Source organism: Talpa occidentalis, unplaced genomic scaffold (genome assembly GCF_014898055.3).
Source record: "Talpa occidentalis isolate TD23 unplaced genomic scaffold, MPIMG_talOcc4v2.1 talOcc4.9, whole genome shotgun sequence".
In the NCBI taxonomy this organism is placed as follows: Eukaryota; Metazoa; Chordata; class Mammalia; order Eulipotyphla; family Talpidae; genus Talpa; species Talpa occidentalis.
The window spans coordinates 21510648-21528647 of NW_023605305.1; the positions used below are offsets into that span (position 1 = coordinate 21510648).

The 18000-nt window shown below is 35.4% G+C and overlaps 1 protein-coding gene across 1 annotated transcript; it reads right to left on the reverse strand.

Annotated features, from left to right (window-relative positions):
- Nucleotides 1-3266: 3266 nt before the first annotated feature.
- On the reverse strand, nt 3267-17404 carry LOC119236731 (SCL-interrupting locus protein-like). Its single transcript, XM_054691380.1, has 6 exons — nt 17257-17404; nt 14462-14571; nt 11086-11188; nt 8693-9658; nt 5783-5948; nt 3267-3512 (listed from the first exon to the last, which is right to left on the reverse strand). Exons 3-6 carry the CDS (start codon nt 11158-11160, stop codon nt 3280-3282), a joined length of 1440 nt encoding a protein of 479 aa, XP_054547355.1. The 5' UTR covers nt 11161-11188; nt 14462-14571; nt 17257-17404; the 3' UTR covers nt 3267-3279.
- Between the last annotated feature and the right edge of the window lie 596 nt (nt 17405-18000).

Here is an 18000-nt window from a genome sequence, read left to right on the forward strand (position 1 = left end):
AGCTCGACAGTGCTGAGATCTTAATCCCTGCACCACCAGGGAGGCCATTCCGAAGTAATTAGGTCTTCCATAAATTGGAAACAAACCCAGCAAATATTCTTTGAACTTATGGTACGTGCTGCTACAGAACTAGACCCAACAGATTGAGCAGATTAAAAAATCCCTAACTGCACGGCATTTCTGTGAGTTGTGGAGACAAACAATACCACATATGCAACAAATAATTTCACAGAATGACAGCTGCTCTGAAGAAAATAAACCAGGGTGATCAAGTGGAGTGTAACTGGGATAGGGACAAAGAAGCGAGAGGTTATATTAAGTAGGGTGGTGTAGGAAGCCCTCCCTGAGGGGTAACACTTGAGCAGTGACTTGAATGATGAGAAAGGACCAGTCATGTGAGTATCTGGAGAAGAGTTCCAGGTAGAAACATGGCAAGTGTAATCATATAGTTATCTTTTTATGAGTACTTTATTTTACTTAACATAAAGTCCTCAAATTTATCCACACTGTAGCATATGACAAGATTTTCTTCCTAAGGCTGAATAATATTCTGTTGTATGTCTATGCCACACTTTCATCATCTATACATACATCAATGGAAATCTGGGTTACTTTGACACTTGGCTATTATAAATAATGCTCTTGTGAACATGAGTGTGGAGATAGCCACTTTCAAGTCTTTTGGATGTACACCCAGAATCATATGGTAGAGCCATTAAAGTTTTTTTTGGAAGTCCCATACTATTTTTCATGGTGGTTACATCATTTTACATTTCCACCAACATTGTACAAGGGTTCTGGCTCCTCTACATCCTTGCCAACAATTGTTATTTTCTGTTGTTTTTTTTTTTATAGTAGTCATCCCAATGGGAATGAGGTGACATCTCATTGTTTTCTATTTGTGTTTCTCTCATGATTAATGAAATTGGACATCTTTTCATATGCCTGTTGGTCTTATCATTGGAGAGCAATGTCCTCTGCCTATTTTTAATAAGGTTATTTAAATTTTTGTTGTTGGGTTTCAAGAGTTCTCTATATATTCTGGATATTTGATTTGCAATTACGTCTCCCTTAAGGTTATTAAATAGGCATGTTTTCTCTGTGTATAACATTTAAATCTTTTTTTTTTTTTAAGATTTTATTTATTTTTGCATAGAAGAACTGGGGTGTAGGCCAGAGGTACAGGCGGGTGAGAGGATTCGCTAGAGACAGAATGGGGAGCAGAACAGGTTCATTTGCTGAAAATACTCTGCTTTGGGGAGCAACGGGCGTGACAGGAGAGGTCTGCTACACCATATATGGGTTAGCTCCCTGGTCAGGGATCGAACTCAGGCTGCCACAGCGAGGCATTGTGGTGACAGCGCTGAGACTTAACCTTTAGGCTACCAGAGAGGCCTCCTAACATATAATTCTTGATATCTATTCAAGTGTACAAATATGAACACTAAAACAAACTATACAACGTAATTTCCCTGCAGGCCTTTAGAGTTTAGGATAAATGTGCTTGTCCTTTTACTGGTTTAAATGCAGTTTCACCATAAGGAATGGTATGGACTGGAAGAGTCCTGATTTTAAGAACAACATGTCATTGTGTCTGAGATACAACACGGTGATTATAGTATACATACACTGTCATTTTTTGTTTTATTTTCCCTTCTTTAGGATCTCTGATTTCCTTACCAAACTTCACTTGAGTAAAAGGAACTTAATGTAGAATTTTATATTGTGTGAGACATTTTTATTTTGAAATTTTAGATTAACAGAAAAGTTCAAGAAATAGTATATTCAGGCCTCCCTGTGGTGCAAGGGGTGAAGTCTCACACTCTGAAGCTATCAGCAGCCACTGTAGCTGGAGTTCAATCACTGGCCAGGGAACTAACCCACATGGAACAGCAGACCTCTCCTGTCTCGCCCGTTGATCCCCTCAGCAGTGTACTTCAGTGGATCTGCCTGTTCTGCTCCTTACTCTGTCGTTGGTGAGTCCTCTCACTTCTCAGCACCTCTGGCCTACACCCCAGCTCTTGTATGCATAAATAAATAAATCTTTAAAAAAAAGAAAAAGAAATAGTATATTCAGCCAGCTTTCTCTAATGTTAACACCTTATAACCATAGTAAAAATATGAAAGTCAGGAAATTAACATCAGTAAAATATTATATAAACTAAATTGCAAATCCTAGCCTTACCAGTTTTTCCGGTAATGTCCCACCTTGTAGCTATATCTCCTTACTCCAATCTATGACAGACTTTCAGTTTTTTCCTTGTCTTTCATGATCTTAACACATTTGACAAGTACTAATCAGCTATTTGGTAGAATGTCATCTAATTTAAATTTGTCTGATACTTTCTTGTAATTTAAACTTTTGACTTTTTGGCAAGAATACCACAGAACTGGTGTTCTGACCTTCTCAAAGCACCCTATCAGGGGGTATATGATGTCATTTATGTTTTGATCTTGATCACTGGGATAAGGTGAAATCTGCCAGTTTTTTCCACTGTAAAGTTAATTTTTTCCCTTTGTACTTAGTAAATACTTTGAGGGAGATAGAGACTCTGCAAATATCTTCTCCTCAAGTATTTTCTCTCAGTACTATCATTATTTATTTTGCTGCTCAAATTGTTTCTGTTTTGGACACTGGAAGCTCTTTCCAGATTGCCATGTTTCTTTCAGGAAAACCATGGGAGCATCTTCTTATTTTCTGGCACCATAAGATGTTCCATGTTCATCTTTTATTTTCTCTACCCCAGAGAGAAGCAACCACAGAGACCAGTAGCAATGGCATCAGAGAATAGTATTTAGAAACCAAGATCTGGGTACTGGCATGCGCTTCTTTGTATCTGTGCCTCTAAGCCCCTCAGCTAGAGGTATGTGTATATATACTAACTCATACATACATACACATCTGTATTTACTTCTATGGGTATCTATCTTTGAAAATCCTTTGACTTCATATCAGGCCTCTGATTCCAATTTAATACCCCTTTTCAACTTCTTTCACCAAGAGTGAAAAAATTCTCATTTTATGTTTGCTATACTAGTTTCAGAATTAAGAATTCTGAAAGATTTATTAGAGTATGATATTTGTTTACAGTTTATCTTCAGCTTTATGATATCCCATGAAAATATTTTTCCCATGATTATTTAGGTTAGTTTTTTCCTCCCTCATTCCTTCATGTGGTTTTGTCATTTGTTTGTAATGCCATTAGAGTTAGAACACCAAAAGAATATTAGAATTTTAAAAGGAAAAAGAAGTAGGGTATATATTGAATCAAGGAAACCTTACTTGGATACAGAATGTGGTTGATTAAATTCTTCTTCTATAGCAATGTTGCTCTCTTCAAAACTGGGAATATCAACTGCTTTTAATGAAGATGCACTACCTGGAGGACTTGTGACTTCATTATTAATATGAACTGAAAAATTCATGTCCTCACTGGAAATCTTGGTATCATCTTGCTTCAGCTGAGATTCAGGCTCTTGATCACCTGCTGCATTCCAAAACAAGCTAGCGCCTGTGGGTTAAATGATTTAAAAGATATTAAAAGAAATATTCAGCTATGAAAATAATTCTTTGACAAATCTTTGTTAAATAAGACTGGCTATACTGTTTTAACACAATTACTTAGAACTGCTTTTAGGTTATATTTCCTTAAAAATGACAGGAAGGGGTAAAAGGCAAAAAGAGAAAATGGGGGCATTCAAAGCTCTGCCTCTTCAAGAAATGAGGTTCTCTGATGTTGTATTTTACATATTAAGGTCCTGAATACAATTTGGGGATCTGTGTGCTTAAAACTGTTGTTCTGAGGGCCTCCCTGGTGGCGCAGGCAGTTGAGCACCACACTATGAAGCTGTCTGTAGCCTCTGCAGCGTGAGTTCGATCCCGGCCAGCCGGCAAGAATCCCACATGGTGAAGCAGACTTCTCCTGTCTCGCCTGCTGCTCCCCTCAGCAGTGTATTTCTTCAGTCTACCTCTTCTGTTTCCTTCTCTGTCTCCGGTGAATCCTCTCACCCTCCCGTGCATCTGGTCTGTACCCTGGTTCTTGTAAAACAGTCATGAAGAATAAATGGATAGACCTAATGGTATTCCGATTTCTATTTTTTTTCCTTATGTTCAGCCACATTCTTGGTGTTGGCTTCCAGTAAATTCTCCTTTCCTGCTTAAGTTAGCTCAAGTTTTTTATTACTTGCAGCCAAAGAATCTTAATACTGGGTAATACCGGAATTTAACTTTAAAAGGTATATGAGATGAGTTTCTTCTTACCCTCCTTTCTTGCTTCCCTCTACATGGGTAGTCTAGATAATGTATGGATTAAAAAAATATACAGAAATCTATATTCTTTTTTTATTCTCCCTCTCAAATTCTTATTCTCTAGGCTCAAATCTTCACCTGTTACTTTTGCAAGTTTTATGCCATCAATTCACCTGCATTCTTCTGACATGAGTATCACTATAAATATTTCCAAAAGCAGCTCAATCGCCACAGATATTTAGATTGAACTCATCCCTCTCTCTGTGTCTTTAACTTGCCTCTTCTTGTTTAATGCTATCACCTTTCCCTCTGTCACCCAGGTTTAAAATCCTGGAGTAACTTTTATTTTCATTTCTTTTTTTTAATTAATATTTTATTTTATATAATTCTTACATCATTTTTCATTTTTGCACAATGTATACATTATCATTTTGGTTATATTCCCCATACAATTGCACCCCCCCACACTTTGACCCTAGTCCTTCCTCTCCTCTTCCCTCCCCCTACCCCCGTGGTGTGTCTCTGGTTTATAGCTGCTTGTTGATTTTGATTTTTACTTTCTATTAATTAGTCTTTTTCCTTTTATTTTCATTTCTAATAAATCTTTTAATTTTTAATAATTTTAGTTCTCATATACCCTTCCCTCATCCAGTTTTCCCTGATGCTAACATCTTGCATTATCTAATACATTTTTCAAAATCAAGAAGCCAACATTAGCATATTACTATTAACTAAAACTCTAGACTTTATTTAAATTTCACTAATTTTCTCACTAATACCCTTTTTATGTTTGAGGCTCCAATTTAGGTCATCACTTTGCATTTAGCAGGAATAACTTTTTAATCTCCTCGCCACCATTCCTCATTTGCCACATTCAGTCAGTACTCAAATCTTATCAGCACCCTTAATGACTTCTTTTTTAAATCACTACCAGTTTATGTCCTAGACATCTTGTTAGATCATGGGGATACAAAGACATTCTTGAAGATCTCATGGCCTGGAGATAAGTACACATGTAAATAAATGTCATTTATGTTATTGATTTCTATAAAAGATCTTCAATACTGTCTACCAAAGTAGACATTTCTAATAAAGGCTCTCCGTAACAGTAATGTCGAGACTCTGGATGACTTGGAGCACTTCCTTTTCACAGTGGGCCCATACTATTTTCTCTACCCAATTGTCCTGCCATCTCTCAATTCCCTTACTGAAATTCTCCATACCCTCCAGGCCCAGAATCAATAATACTGCATAAATGAAACCTTTCCGATCCCTCAAATCACAGATGATTTCTCTTATTAATTGGGTTCAGTCTGGGAAAGTAGCAAAAACAATGTTTTATGTGGTTTCACATCTGACTTCAGGTATAGTTTTATTTCATAAGTAATAAAATGACACAAAGATTTAAGCAAGGTATAGTCTCATCATCTTGGTTTTGGTTCTATTTGGACCATGAACCAATTCAATACAAAAATTTAGAAAGCAAATGGTGAAAAGCATTAAAACAAATTCCTTATGAATAAATTAAATTACCTGTGCTTACAGCAATGCTTACACTTTTCCTCATGTGCAAACTAGGGGAAGACTGTGCTTCCATGGACACCAACTCCATTTGTCTTGCAGCTTGCACTGTGTCCTCAACAGCCGCTGCCTTCGGGGAACAGGGCTGCAGAGATTGTGCTTCCAATAAACGCTGAATCTGCAGCAATTAAAACATATTTTAAACTCACAATCAAGTAACCAACAAAATTTGCAAGAGTTTAAAAATGAATCACAAAGTACCCTAGTTATAAATAACTAATGATAAACTATTTTCTCATTTCAACTAGATCATAACCATAAAATGTAATCAGTGTAAGAAACCATCAATCATTCATTATTAAGAAGTATGTTGAGCTAAGTATAAATTTAAAAATTAAAAACACAAAGGTGTTTAGATCAGTATTCATGTTTGCTCATAATTGACACTAATATAGAAAAACCTGAGTGCTCACACTTCAAAGCAACCTTTTATTCCTATTTCAATTATAAATCAAAAGTAAGATCAGAAGTATACTCTAATTCCAAATACCAAATATCGAATATTTTTTACCTAAGAGTCTTCTTATAAAGGTTAATCAGAATTGCTTATGTTTGGCTATACTGTAACTGGAGATACGAATAATAATAGCAACAGTTACTAAGTGCTTCTTGTTTACAAAACACTGTGCTAAGAGTGTTTATGTATGATTTTTACAACAGGCCCCATTAAGAATGTACTATTAAACATTTTACAGATAAGACAACTTGAAGCATTAAAAATAAAGTTATGTGCCCAAGTCATAACTAATAAGTATCCCTAACTCTGGACATTATATATAAACAGAACCATCTATTATGGGAGGTTAGAAGTTTAAATCCTACTCAGCTAAACTTTTGGAAAAGCTATTTTAGTACTGTAAGCTTCAGTATCACCTAAAACTAAGACAGCTATGATGACTAAGACATAAATAAGACAGAGTTGTCATTTGTTAAATGCTTACTATAACAAGGTCCTACGTTTAACACTAAATCTATGTATCTATACACACACACATACACACTCATTTAATTTCATTCAAATCTAAATATAGTACCAATCATCACTCCCAATTTACAGATGAGAAAAGTTAGCTTTAGGCATCATATAGGAAACTCTTGAATAAAAGACAATGGTACTGGGGCTGAAACAGAGGGACAGATGAATGGAACAGAATACAGTACAGACATAGATGCAAGCACTTGATACTTTCATTATACAATTAAAAATGCAAAATTGAAAAGCAGAGTGATAACATAAACTTGCCTAAGATTGCACATAATTAAGGTTACATAGAAACTGGATTAGTGCCTAAGAAATTAGGTGCCAGAGCCCACCTTTTTAACTACTACATCAAAATGACTCAGAATACTGGGAGAAGAACAAGTTTAGTTATCTTTAAAACCTTTAAAATATATGTTCTCTCTGATGTTACAATTTTACTTCTAGGGATCCTGCTGTAGAGATATATAATTATAAAGGAAGATACAAGTAATAGGAATGTACACTGTAACAGTAAAACTTTAAACTGTTGAAATAATCAATAGGAAGCCAATGAGAAATTTGTTGTATATCTTTATAATATCATTAAAATAAGATAAGTCTATATACTTTTATAGAAAATATACTGTAATGCTTTTCAAAAATTTTACATAAGATGGTATCTTTAAAAAAAGTAAAAAAACTTTCACATCAACAAAATACCATGTATTTATCATAAAAGTACTTCCTACATATTTTGTATTTCCCAAGTGTGACGAGTTAAATAATCTACACAAGAGCTAGTATTCTACAATTTTCATTTTAAGTATACAGATCTCAGGCAACTAGGACTTCAAAATAAGCGTAAAAGATATCTTTTAGAAATTCTACAAGTCTTTTTTTTTCCTAACAAGACAGGAAATAAATGAGAAAAATTCTTTTCAATGTGAAATATTTAGCTACATTAAAATTTCTGCCAAATGTTCACAATCATTTGTTAAAATCCAACTTACATTTTACAACTGGAAAGAATTTAAAGCTAAGTTTATAAAACAGCAAACCTAATTTTCTTCAGGTATCCTATCTCAACTGTTATACATAATCTGAAAAATAGTATCTTTGTTTTTGAAAACTGTAAACACTATGACTTCAATTTTATAAAACAAAGATTTTTTTTCCTGAAAGATCTCACATGTATACCTCATTATACATATATTTGCATGGATATAGTCAGGATCATGGAAAAACATGAAAGTACATTTTGTGTTATTCCATTGGTAATGGAGGGAACAGTGGGAAGTAGGTAAGTTGAAAAAGGCTATCATAAAGGAAGGAAAAAAAGGAAAAATTAAGTTGAATAAGGATGTAAAGATATATTGAGACTAAGAACTGTGTCCCAAGGAATGAAGGAAGCATTTCAGTTTAATAAAATGAGTGGAACAAGTAAAGATATGCAGAAAGTGGTTCTAGAACTATTCTCTAAGGGTAAAAGGGTTAGCATACATACTATAAACAAACTAGAATTACATCAGAATCCACTCTGCAGTCTTTATATTTAGTTGTATATAAAGATTTAGTAAAATACAGATTTCATAAGAGGCAAAAAATGAAAGAAAAATTCAATTATTTTGTAGGTTAGGATATGCACAAGACAGAAAAGGCTTGCTTTCTAGTCCTGGTTGTACTCCTAGCAATGTGCTATTGAGTAAATTATTTTCCATCTCTTATCCTCATTTCACTTATCTATGAAACAAGAGAGACAAGAATTTAGTTTCCAAGGTGCCTTCTAGTTGTGACATTCTATAGTTCTACTCCATAAAAAATGACTACAGAGCTGTCAGTTATTTTTAAGAAATCATATTAACACCAAGAATTCATCAGAACTAAGAAAGCCTCAACCAAACCTGTGCTTGAAGTAGTCTCAGCTGTTTGTCTTGTTCTGTGAGGAATCTATAAGCATCCGGAGAGAGTCCCATCATTCCATCCTCTGACCCAGTCTTGGGTGTGTGCATGCAAGCTGCACAAGGCCGTGGGTGACAAGTGTCCACATGTGACGGTAATCTTGCAGCAGGCAATGGATCTACACTGCCGTGTGGAGAACCACCACCCAAGCTGCCCTGAGGTCTCAAAGCTATAGGACTACTTGAGGAGTAGAAAGCATTATGGCACAGAGTTGGACATGCACTAGAGTGAAATAATGAATGTTTTTGAAGAGCTTCAGACTGGAGGTCTTGAATGGATCCTACAGTGTTCATTCCTTGCCAAGAATTTATTGGAGTACATTGAATAGGCCCATGATGCTGACAACAACTGCAAACATTTGTGGGATAGAAAGATGGTGGAGGGGGAGTAGGTATCTGGAATTCCATTGGTCTCCCTGAATTATGGGGTGAAAAAACAAAATTATGTGGGTGGGACTGTGGGGCAAGAGAAGAAGGCTTGGAATTAAGTGTGGAGGATCTTATAGGATACTCTTCTTTGTGTACATTTCCAGCAGAAATTGTTTGAAACTTTTCAGATGTATCAGGAGATGGCCCATTAAGAGAAGACGGTTTAACACCATTCCTCATATGGGGGTTCCCTTTCTTACAGGAGGATGACTGCCTTATTTTACAGTGTCTCAAAGGAACAGTGCCCTGGTTCAACTGATTTGGTGGTCCTCTCAAGCAAGGCTCTCCAGCTTCAGTTTCCGGGCTTTGTTTCTCATCATAAAGCTGGGATTGCAAAGGCTCCAAGTGTTCACAGTGATTATTCAACAAAGGATTTTCATTATTCACCATTTCCAATGGATTGGGCAGAGGGTTTGATCCCATGAAATTGCCATCCAACACAAGTGAAAGTTCAGGAACTAATGGTTGGATCTTAGAAACCTACAATTGGGAAAGAAATAAAAGAGGAAAAAAGCATTTTTTAGCAGAAAGAGATGTGCTTCACTTTCCTTAGACCAGTCCTTCCCAAATTATGTACAGTTACTTATTAAAAAGTATTTATTCTCCAGGAAAACACTTGGCAAATATTTTCTGTGCATCTTCTATGTGTAAGACACTAGGAACACAATTATGAGCAAAATAAACAAGGTGCTTATACTCGGCAGAACTAAGCATTTCACACTTTTTCAACAATGGAACTCCTTTTATTGGAACACTAACATTGCTTATATCACAGAACACAATATAGGAAACTGTTTCATAATATTCAGGGCATTTTTTTAAACTCTTTCTCAGCAAAATTTATCACAGGGGGCCTCCCCTGGTGGTGCAGCAGTTGAGCACGGGGCTGTGAAGCTGCCCGCAGCCTCTGTAGCGCCGGTTTGATCCCCGGCCACCAGGTCCCACATGGAGCGCAGACCTCTCCTGCCATGCCCGCTGTTCCCCTCAGCAATGTCTTCTGTCCATCTGCCTGCTCTGCTCCCCACTCTGGCTCTGGTGAATTCTCTCGCCCTCCCGCGCTTCTGACTGTACCCAGTGCTTGTATAAATAAATAAATCTTTAAAAAAAAAAATTTATCATAGGTAGTATACCTCAACAGATCTAGTAGCAAAAAATGTTTTTGTATGTTAAATAACAAAGGACCCTTCAATAAATATTTCAGAATATTGTTCTATTATGTGAAGTTATGCACCATTATTCCTTCTACTAATGCCAACCAAGAGAGTTGGAAGACAGCAGGAAAGAGGAAATACTCAATCACTGTGGTGAAATTGAGTGTGATTTGATATTAAAAAAACAACTCTCCTTCTAATAGTAATGAGTCTAATTAAGCTACAATAATTCTAAAATAACCCACTAGTTGGCTGCAATCAAAAAATTATAACAGGGGTTATTAGGAATTAATCTCCAAAAGTCAGTAGACTATTTTTTCAGAACAAAATAATAAAAACCAACATCATGCTCTTGTGATAGTACAGAATATTGAGTCTACAGTGGTTAACAACATCTGAGTTAGAATTCCAGCTTTGCTATATATTAGTGGAGTAACACTGGGTAGGTAACTTAACCAATCTATGTCTCAATTTCCTCTGTAAATAGTAAGTATGCACACTTATTATACATGTGCATATATGTATATATAAAATCACATTTATGGTTACATGTAATGATTATATGTACCTGAGAGGAATGATATCTCTACATATAGTGCCATAACAATATAGACACCTAACATATCTTAGAATGAAACTTAAGTTTTTGAGTTACTTTAGTAAGTAAGATACTGAGTCCTTTAAGATAAAGAGACTTTCAGGTTTCTAACTACAAAAGTGAGTTCTACACAAGATGAGTGATACCTTCTGACTTACTGGATGAGGACTAGGAATTGGTCTTGGAGAAAAATCTTCATCTTCAACACCAGAATCAGGATCATTTATTGGCATTTTCCCTGGAGATAACGTTTGGGAAGACCTATAGAGGGGAAGATAGTAAGTCTTCAGTAATTTAGTGTTTGTTTCTTTTTGAAATTGAATAAAGTGCTTTAATAAGCCATGGTAGTATCTGGATCATTTAATTTAGCATCTGACAATCACAAATATTTTATTTTTCAAATCAATGTTAGTTGCTCAGGAAAGCTAACTCTTTGGTTGATCAGGACAAGTTTAACTCACTTATTCTTTTTATTTTTTATATTTTATATATTTTTTACATCATTTTTCATTTGTGCACAATGTATGCATTTTCATCTTGGCTATAGTCTCCATACAATTCCCACCCTCCTTTGTTTTGATCCTACTCCCTCCTCCCCCCACTGTAGTGTGGCTCTGGTTTATAGTTGCTTGTTGATTTTGATTTTTACTTTATTATAATTAGTCTTTTCCCTGGTCCCTTATTTAGGTTTTCTAAATTCCTGCTATGAGTGAGACCTCTGGTATTTTTCTTTTTCTTTCTGGCTTATTTCGCTGAGCATGATCCCTTCCAGCTCCATCCACGTTGCTGCAAATTACATGAGTTTATCTTTTTTGATTGCTGAGTAATATTCCATTGTGTATATGTACCACATCTTCTTGATCCAGTCATCTATTTTTGGGGCATTTGGGTTTTTTCCATCGCTTAGCTATTATAAATAGTGCGGCTATAAACATAGGGGTGCAGGTGCCCTTTTGAATTAATGTTTCTGTGTCCTTTGGGTAAATACCTAGGAGGGGAATTGCTGGATCATATGGAAGCTCCATCTTTAGCAGTCTGAGGAATCTCCACACAGCTTTCCATATAACTCACTTATTCTTAGTGTCACAATAAACCAACAGTCACTGAGCATCTTCTGACTAACCACTTTGAGGAATGTAAAATTAAAAAAAAAAAGATGACCATAAAAAAATTGTAATCTGATGAGATGTACACTTACTGTATTAAACACACTGCATTAAGCACTCACTGTATATAAGAGGAAAATCAAGTAAGAAATTATATTTTCCTATGAACTTGTATCTTTGAGACATTACTTTGAGGCATTAATTGGGGCACCTCCTCCTTTTTAGTCAGTTGTAGTGATTATGTCACAGGTCACAAACTCTAGGAGAACACAGGAAAATTTTGAGTGCTGGTATTGAGTTAAATTGAAATGAGTATTTAAGATTATACAAATGAAATTTATTTTGCATCCTAAACTGGACAAAGTATCAATAGGATGGATTAGGAAAATGAAGGAAAAGTCAGAAGGAAGTTAAGAGAGTTTAGATACTAATGGAGTCCCTAAGAAAGGGTCCTGTATCCTGTCTCCCTAGCAGAGTAAACCCCATGACGATCTGGAAGATCTGTCAGCAGCAGAGACCTCTACCTAAACCCCGGTAGTCCGCAGAGCCACACAGAGTTCTTTATATGCCAAGTTGTTGCAATGAAACAACCAGAATGTTTGCATGGTGTGTTTAAGCAGAAAGGAATGCACCAGTCCCACAAAAGCAAATAAAAACAGCAATAGTTTATGAACTAGAAAGCAAAAGTTTATGAACAAAAAATAAACCATCATTTTAAGGTAATTTTTAACTGAGGTCATTAACTATTTGCAAATATTAAATTATGGACTCATAGTAAGGAGAATATTCAACATTCCATCAGTGGAATATGAAGTCCATGAGGGAGGGGATCATGTCTGCCACCATATCCCCAGTCCTTAGCATATTACCTGGCATGAAATAAAATGCATGAGAAGGCTGGAATAGGAGCACAAAGAGGTAATTCTGCATGTCAGCCTGGCAAAGTCATTCATGCCTTGCCCAGATATTGTCATTGTCTTGTCATGACCCAGATACTAGGTCAAATATTATTCTATATCTAGAATAATAGTTCTGTGAAGAAATTTTCTTTATAAGAGATTAACATTTAAATCAGTAGGTTCTGGGCCTCCCCGGTGGCGCAGTGGTTGAGCGCTGGGTTGCAAAGCTGCACGCAGCCTCTGTGGCGCCGGTTCGATCCCTGGCTGCTCCCCGGCCACTGGAGGAGGGTCCCACATGGCGCGCAGACCTCTCCTGCCGCCCGCTGCTCCCCTCAGCAGTGTACTTCGGTCCTTCTGCCTGCTCTGCTTCCCGCTCTGGTGAATTCTCTCACCCTCCCACGCTTCTGACTGTACCCAGTGCATGTATAAACAAACAAACAAACAAACAAGCAAACAAATAAATAAATAAACATGCCTCTATAAAAAAAAAAAATTTAAAAAAAAAAATAAATAAATAAATCAGTAGGTTCTGAGTAAAGCAGATTATTCTCCCTAATGTAGGTGAGCCTCATCCAATCAGTTGAACACCTTAAGAAAACAAAGACTGGCCTCCCCAAGAACAGGGAATGCTGCCAGGAAACTACATTTGGAATCTAACTGCAACTTTTCTCAGCTGCTGTCCTACCCTACAAATGTTGGACTTAACCACATCTCCACAACTGCATGAGCCAACTGCTTAAAAAAAAAAAAAAAAATCTGTGTGTGTACTGTCACTTCTGTTTTGTTAGAGAACCCTGACTAATGCAAGGAAATATTTTCTTTACCACAAAAGATATAAAATGACCCCCCCAAAAAACAAACACTGCTATTTAATCAATATTCCCAAGCTCCAAAAGTTTTAAAAAACCATTTGGGGTAGATGTTTGGGTCATGAGCATAGGTGGTTTGGTGGAGAGAAAGAAAAAACAAGCTGTTTTCTATTTTATCTGGCTTGCAAGACCTTGATTTTTGTTGTTTTAAAATCCAGGCTCTCTTCCCACCCCACAAATGAAACTGTCATCCTCCACCTAAAAAAAAAAAAGCAAACACCTCATTTTACCATGTCAATAGATGCAAAAACCCCCTTCACCAAACGAACAAACAAACAAAACCCAAAATAACTACACCTTTTTTAGGTACATGAATTCTTTTTTATGGTAGTTTGTCTGATGGTTCAGGCTTAAATATAACAATGATGAGAAAAATAAACAGAAGGCAAATTAAATAAAACAAGATGTTTCCTCCAAAGCAAGATTTCTTGACAAATACCTTTCTCCCCATGTAATAAATCAACTCAAATGAGAACCATATTAGAGTTGTTACTTCATTAAAATTATCATCCAAAATCTGAATATGAAGGAATACATTTAAAGCAAAGATACGTATCATACATAACATACACAGAAGTAACTAGGAAGTTACTTTAATTACTCATATAAAACTAATGAGTGTACTTAAAAAGTAAATGATAATAAAAACATATCTATTACCTCTTAATTGAAAGATTCTTGGAAACTTTGTTGAAAAACTCTGTTTCTGCATTTTGGCTTTCAGCTCTCAGTTCAAAATGGATTGGTTTTGTGTCAGAAGGTTCAACATTCTGAAAAGAAGCAAGTCATTATTTTGAGACGCTACTTAACACCAGAAAATTCTATTAGATGAAAAGTATCTCTGAAACACTGGGAGAAGGACTTATGATTTCTATTAACTTTAACCTTCCTTTATTTTTTAAATAACATTTTTACATATAACATATTAGTTTCAAACATATAATTTTACATTTGTATATATTGCAAAATGCCTACCATAACAAGTTCAGTTAATAACCATCACCATACAGTTATAAATGTATTTTTCTTATACTGAGAACTTTTAAGATTCCATTCTCCTGGATACTTTCAATATGTAATATACAATATATGATACACAACACAAATATTGACTAAAGCCACCATGTGGTACATCACACCCCCAGGACTTCTTAGTACCTTCTGACCATTGTCACTCAATTTTGTCCAAAACTACCAATCCCATCACTCCTTGGCAACTATCAATTGGTTCTCTAGATCTACAGGTACAGCTGCCCTTGATATACTCAGGAAACTGGTTCTGGGACTCACCACAGATAACAAAATCCAAGAATATTTAAGTCCCTTATATAAAAGGGAGTATTAGTTGCATAAAACCTACCCATATCCTCCACATAGATACCTAATATAGTTGTTACACTGCACTGTCTAGAGAATGACTGTAGGCGTTCAGTACAAATACAACCATGTAGGTGTAATTACATAATATTTTCAATCTGAGATTGGTTAAATCCACAAATGAAAAACCATGGACATGGAGGGCCAACTGCTTTTTCTTCTGTAGAAGATTCCACAGAATCTTCTTTTTCTTTTTTTTTTTTTTGTCTTTTCTTTTTTTTTTTAATGTGGGGTATAGGCCAGAGGTGCGGGGGGTGAGAAGATTCACCAGAAAAAGAGTGGGGAACAGAACAGGCAGACTGACTGAAATACACTGCTGAGGAGAGCAGCGGGTGAGACAGGAGAGGTCTGCCGCATCATGTGGGTTGCTCCTGCCCAGCCGAGGATTGAACTCGCACCACAAAGGCTGCAGACAGCTTCACAGCACTGCGTTCAACCCCCTGCACCATCAGGGAGGCCCCAGCATTTGTCTTTCTGTCTGATTTAAGTCACTTCAAGATCCACCCATGTTGTGGCAAATGACAAAATTTCCTCCTTTTTTTATGGCTGAAACATATTCCATTGTGCTTGTGTTTGCATACTTTGTTTTACTGTGCTTCATGTTACGCCATTCTTTGCAACCTCTAAGTCTGTGGGTGATCCTCATTAAGCAAGTCTGTCGATGCTATTTTTCCAATGGCATGTGTTCATTTCATATCTGTGTCACGTTTTGTAGTTCTTGCAATATTTCAAACTTTTTCATTATTATTTTATCTCTCATTAGCAACTGTGTTCAGTCATTTTTGATATATTATGTTGTAATTATGTTGATGCGATAATTATTTTGAAGGGGCCACAAACCATACCCATGTAAGATACAAACCTAACAGATGTTTTGTGTGTTATGACTAGTCACACAATATTGAAATTAGGTAACTGACAACCCTACAATGGCCTCTAAGTGTTCAAGTGAAAGGAAGAGTCATGAGTCTCTTACTTTAAAATCATAAGCTAGAAATAAGCTAGTGAGGAAGATAAGTCAAAAGATGAGATAGGCTTAAAAGCTAGGCCTCTTGTTCCAAATAGTTAGCCAGGCTATGAATACAAAGGATAAACTTTTGAAGAAAATTAGAAGTACTACTACAGTGAACATACGAATGATGAGAGAGAGAAACTGTCTCACACTGACATGGAGAAAAATATAGTAGTATAGATAGAAGATCAAATCACAACATTCTTTTTTTTTTTAATACATCATGAACTCTAGTGCCTACTTTTGTATACCGAGAACTTTTCATTTTCATTCTTTTTTTTAAAAAAGATTTTATCTTTATACAAGAGCTGGGGTGCAGTCCAGATGCACAGGAGGGTGAAAGGATTCACCAGAGACAGAGTGGGGAGCAGAACAGGCATCAGTAGTTTTGTATTTAAGAATTTTTTAAATCATTGGTTTGAGACATAGAACTACTCATTTTACTGAGCTCTTTGAATGTTTTCATAAAATGACACTTAGGGTTTTGATGATCTACTTTTTCTGTGACCATCACCTAAGTGTACTTTTATATATGTATTTAGATATAAAACAACATATTCTTATTGCCAGAATAGCCATAATGCTATTGCATACTTTTTATTACAGACATTGATTTTAAAGGTAAGAAGCTATTTGTCATACCTATACATTTTTTATAATATATTGTATTTTATATAATTCTTACATCATTTTTCATTTTTGCACAACATATGCATTTTAATTTTGCATACCTATACATTTTAAAAATAACAATCAGGGTAAAGAAACCACCAAGATGAAAATTAACCTTCAATATCATAAAATAATACATGTAAATTCTTGATACAGTCTTTGAAGACTTTAGAAAAACATGGGCAAGATACTCTGTGGGTAACATCTGATCCTGTAATATAATTCAGTTCTGAAGATATAGTCTAAATTTTATGAAACAAAATTAGCCTAAAGCAAATAAAGCTAATATTCACTAACACTGATTATAAATAAACAAAGCCAAATAGTTTGAGTTACTATTTTAAAGGGTAATGAACACTAGGTCACTAATGGACTAGATAAACAAATGACTTACTTTGAAAAAATGTAGTGTTTCCTTGCTGGTTATTAGCTGGAATCGAAGGTTGGGTAACCTGTCATTGCAATGGAGGCATTCATAAAATTCAGGATCCTTATGTGTCACAGAATAGAGAACTACAATGAAATTTCCAGATTCTGAAAAAACTCTGGGGGAAAAAAAACACATTTAATTAAAACTTTCTGAGAATAGCAGGAGTATACTCAGTCCCATATGAGTCTCTCAGTACTGTTAACAGACTGATGAAAGAGTCAAAGTTTAGAAGAAAACTTGACAGCAAAAAAAAAAAAAAAAAAAAAGACATAAAATTTATTTTATGTAATATATAGTTCCTATAAAATTTCATATAAAATAGGATTGTATAAAATGAAAGTGAAAACCACCCCATCCTACTCTCAAGTTTGTGTATATACTTCCAGAATTTCACCACAGGCATACACAAATATTTTATACAATTTAACAAAAATGAGACCATACTATACAAACTATTTGCAGCTGCTATTTTTTATTTGACTATCTTGGGTTTTTTCCCAAGTTACTATTCCATATTATCCCTCAAACCTCCTTATTCTTTGTTAATGACTATCCATCCAACATTATCATTATTGATTCTCTAGAGTTCTAAAGTAGATATTTAAATTATTTATAATATTAGACTATTACAAACTGATAAAATGAATATTAATTTTATTAATCACTACATGACTCAAATTTTATAAAATCATCAAGAGTTCTCTAAGC

Excerpts from the sequence above, each read along its gene's own strand:
- LOC119236731 (XM_054691380.1), bottom strand. The coding sequence starts at position 11,160 with ATGCCAATAAATGATCCTGATTCTGGTGTTGAAGATGAAGATTTTTCT. Across the intron at positions 9,659-11,085 it reads CAATTCCTAGTCCTCATCCA|GTTTCTAAGATCCAACCATT; the intron begins GTAAGTCAGAAG and ends TCCCAATTGTAG. Across the intron at positions 5,949-8,692 it reads TGAGACTACTTCAAGCACAG|ATTCAGCGTTTATTGGAAGC; the intron begins GTTTGGTTGAGG and ends TAATTGCTGCAG.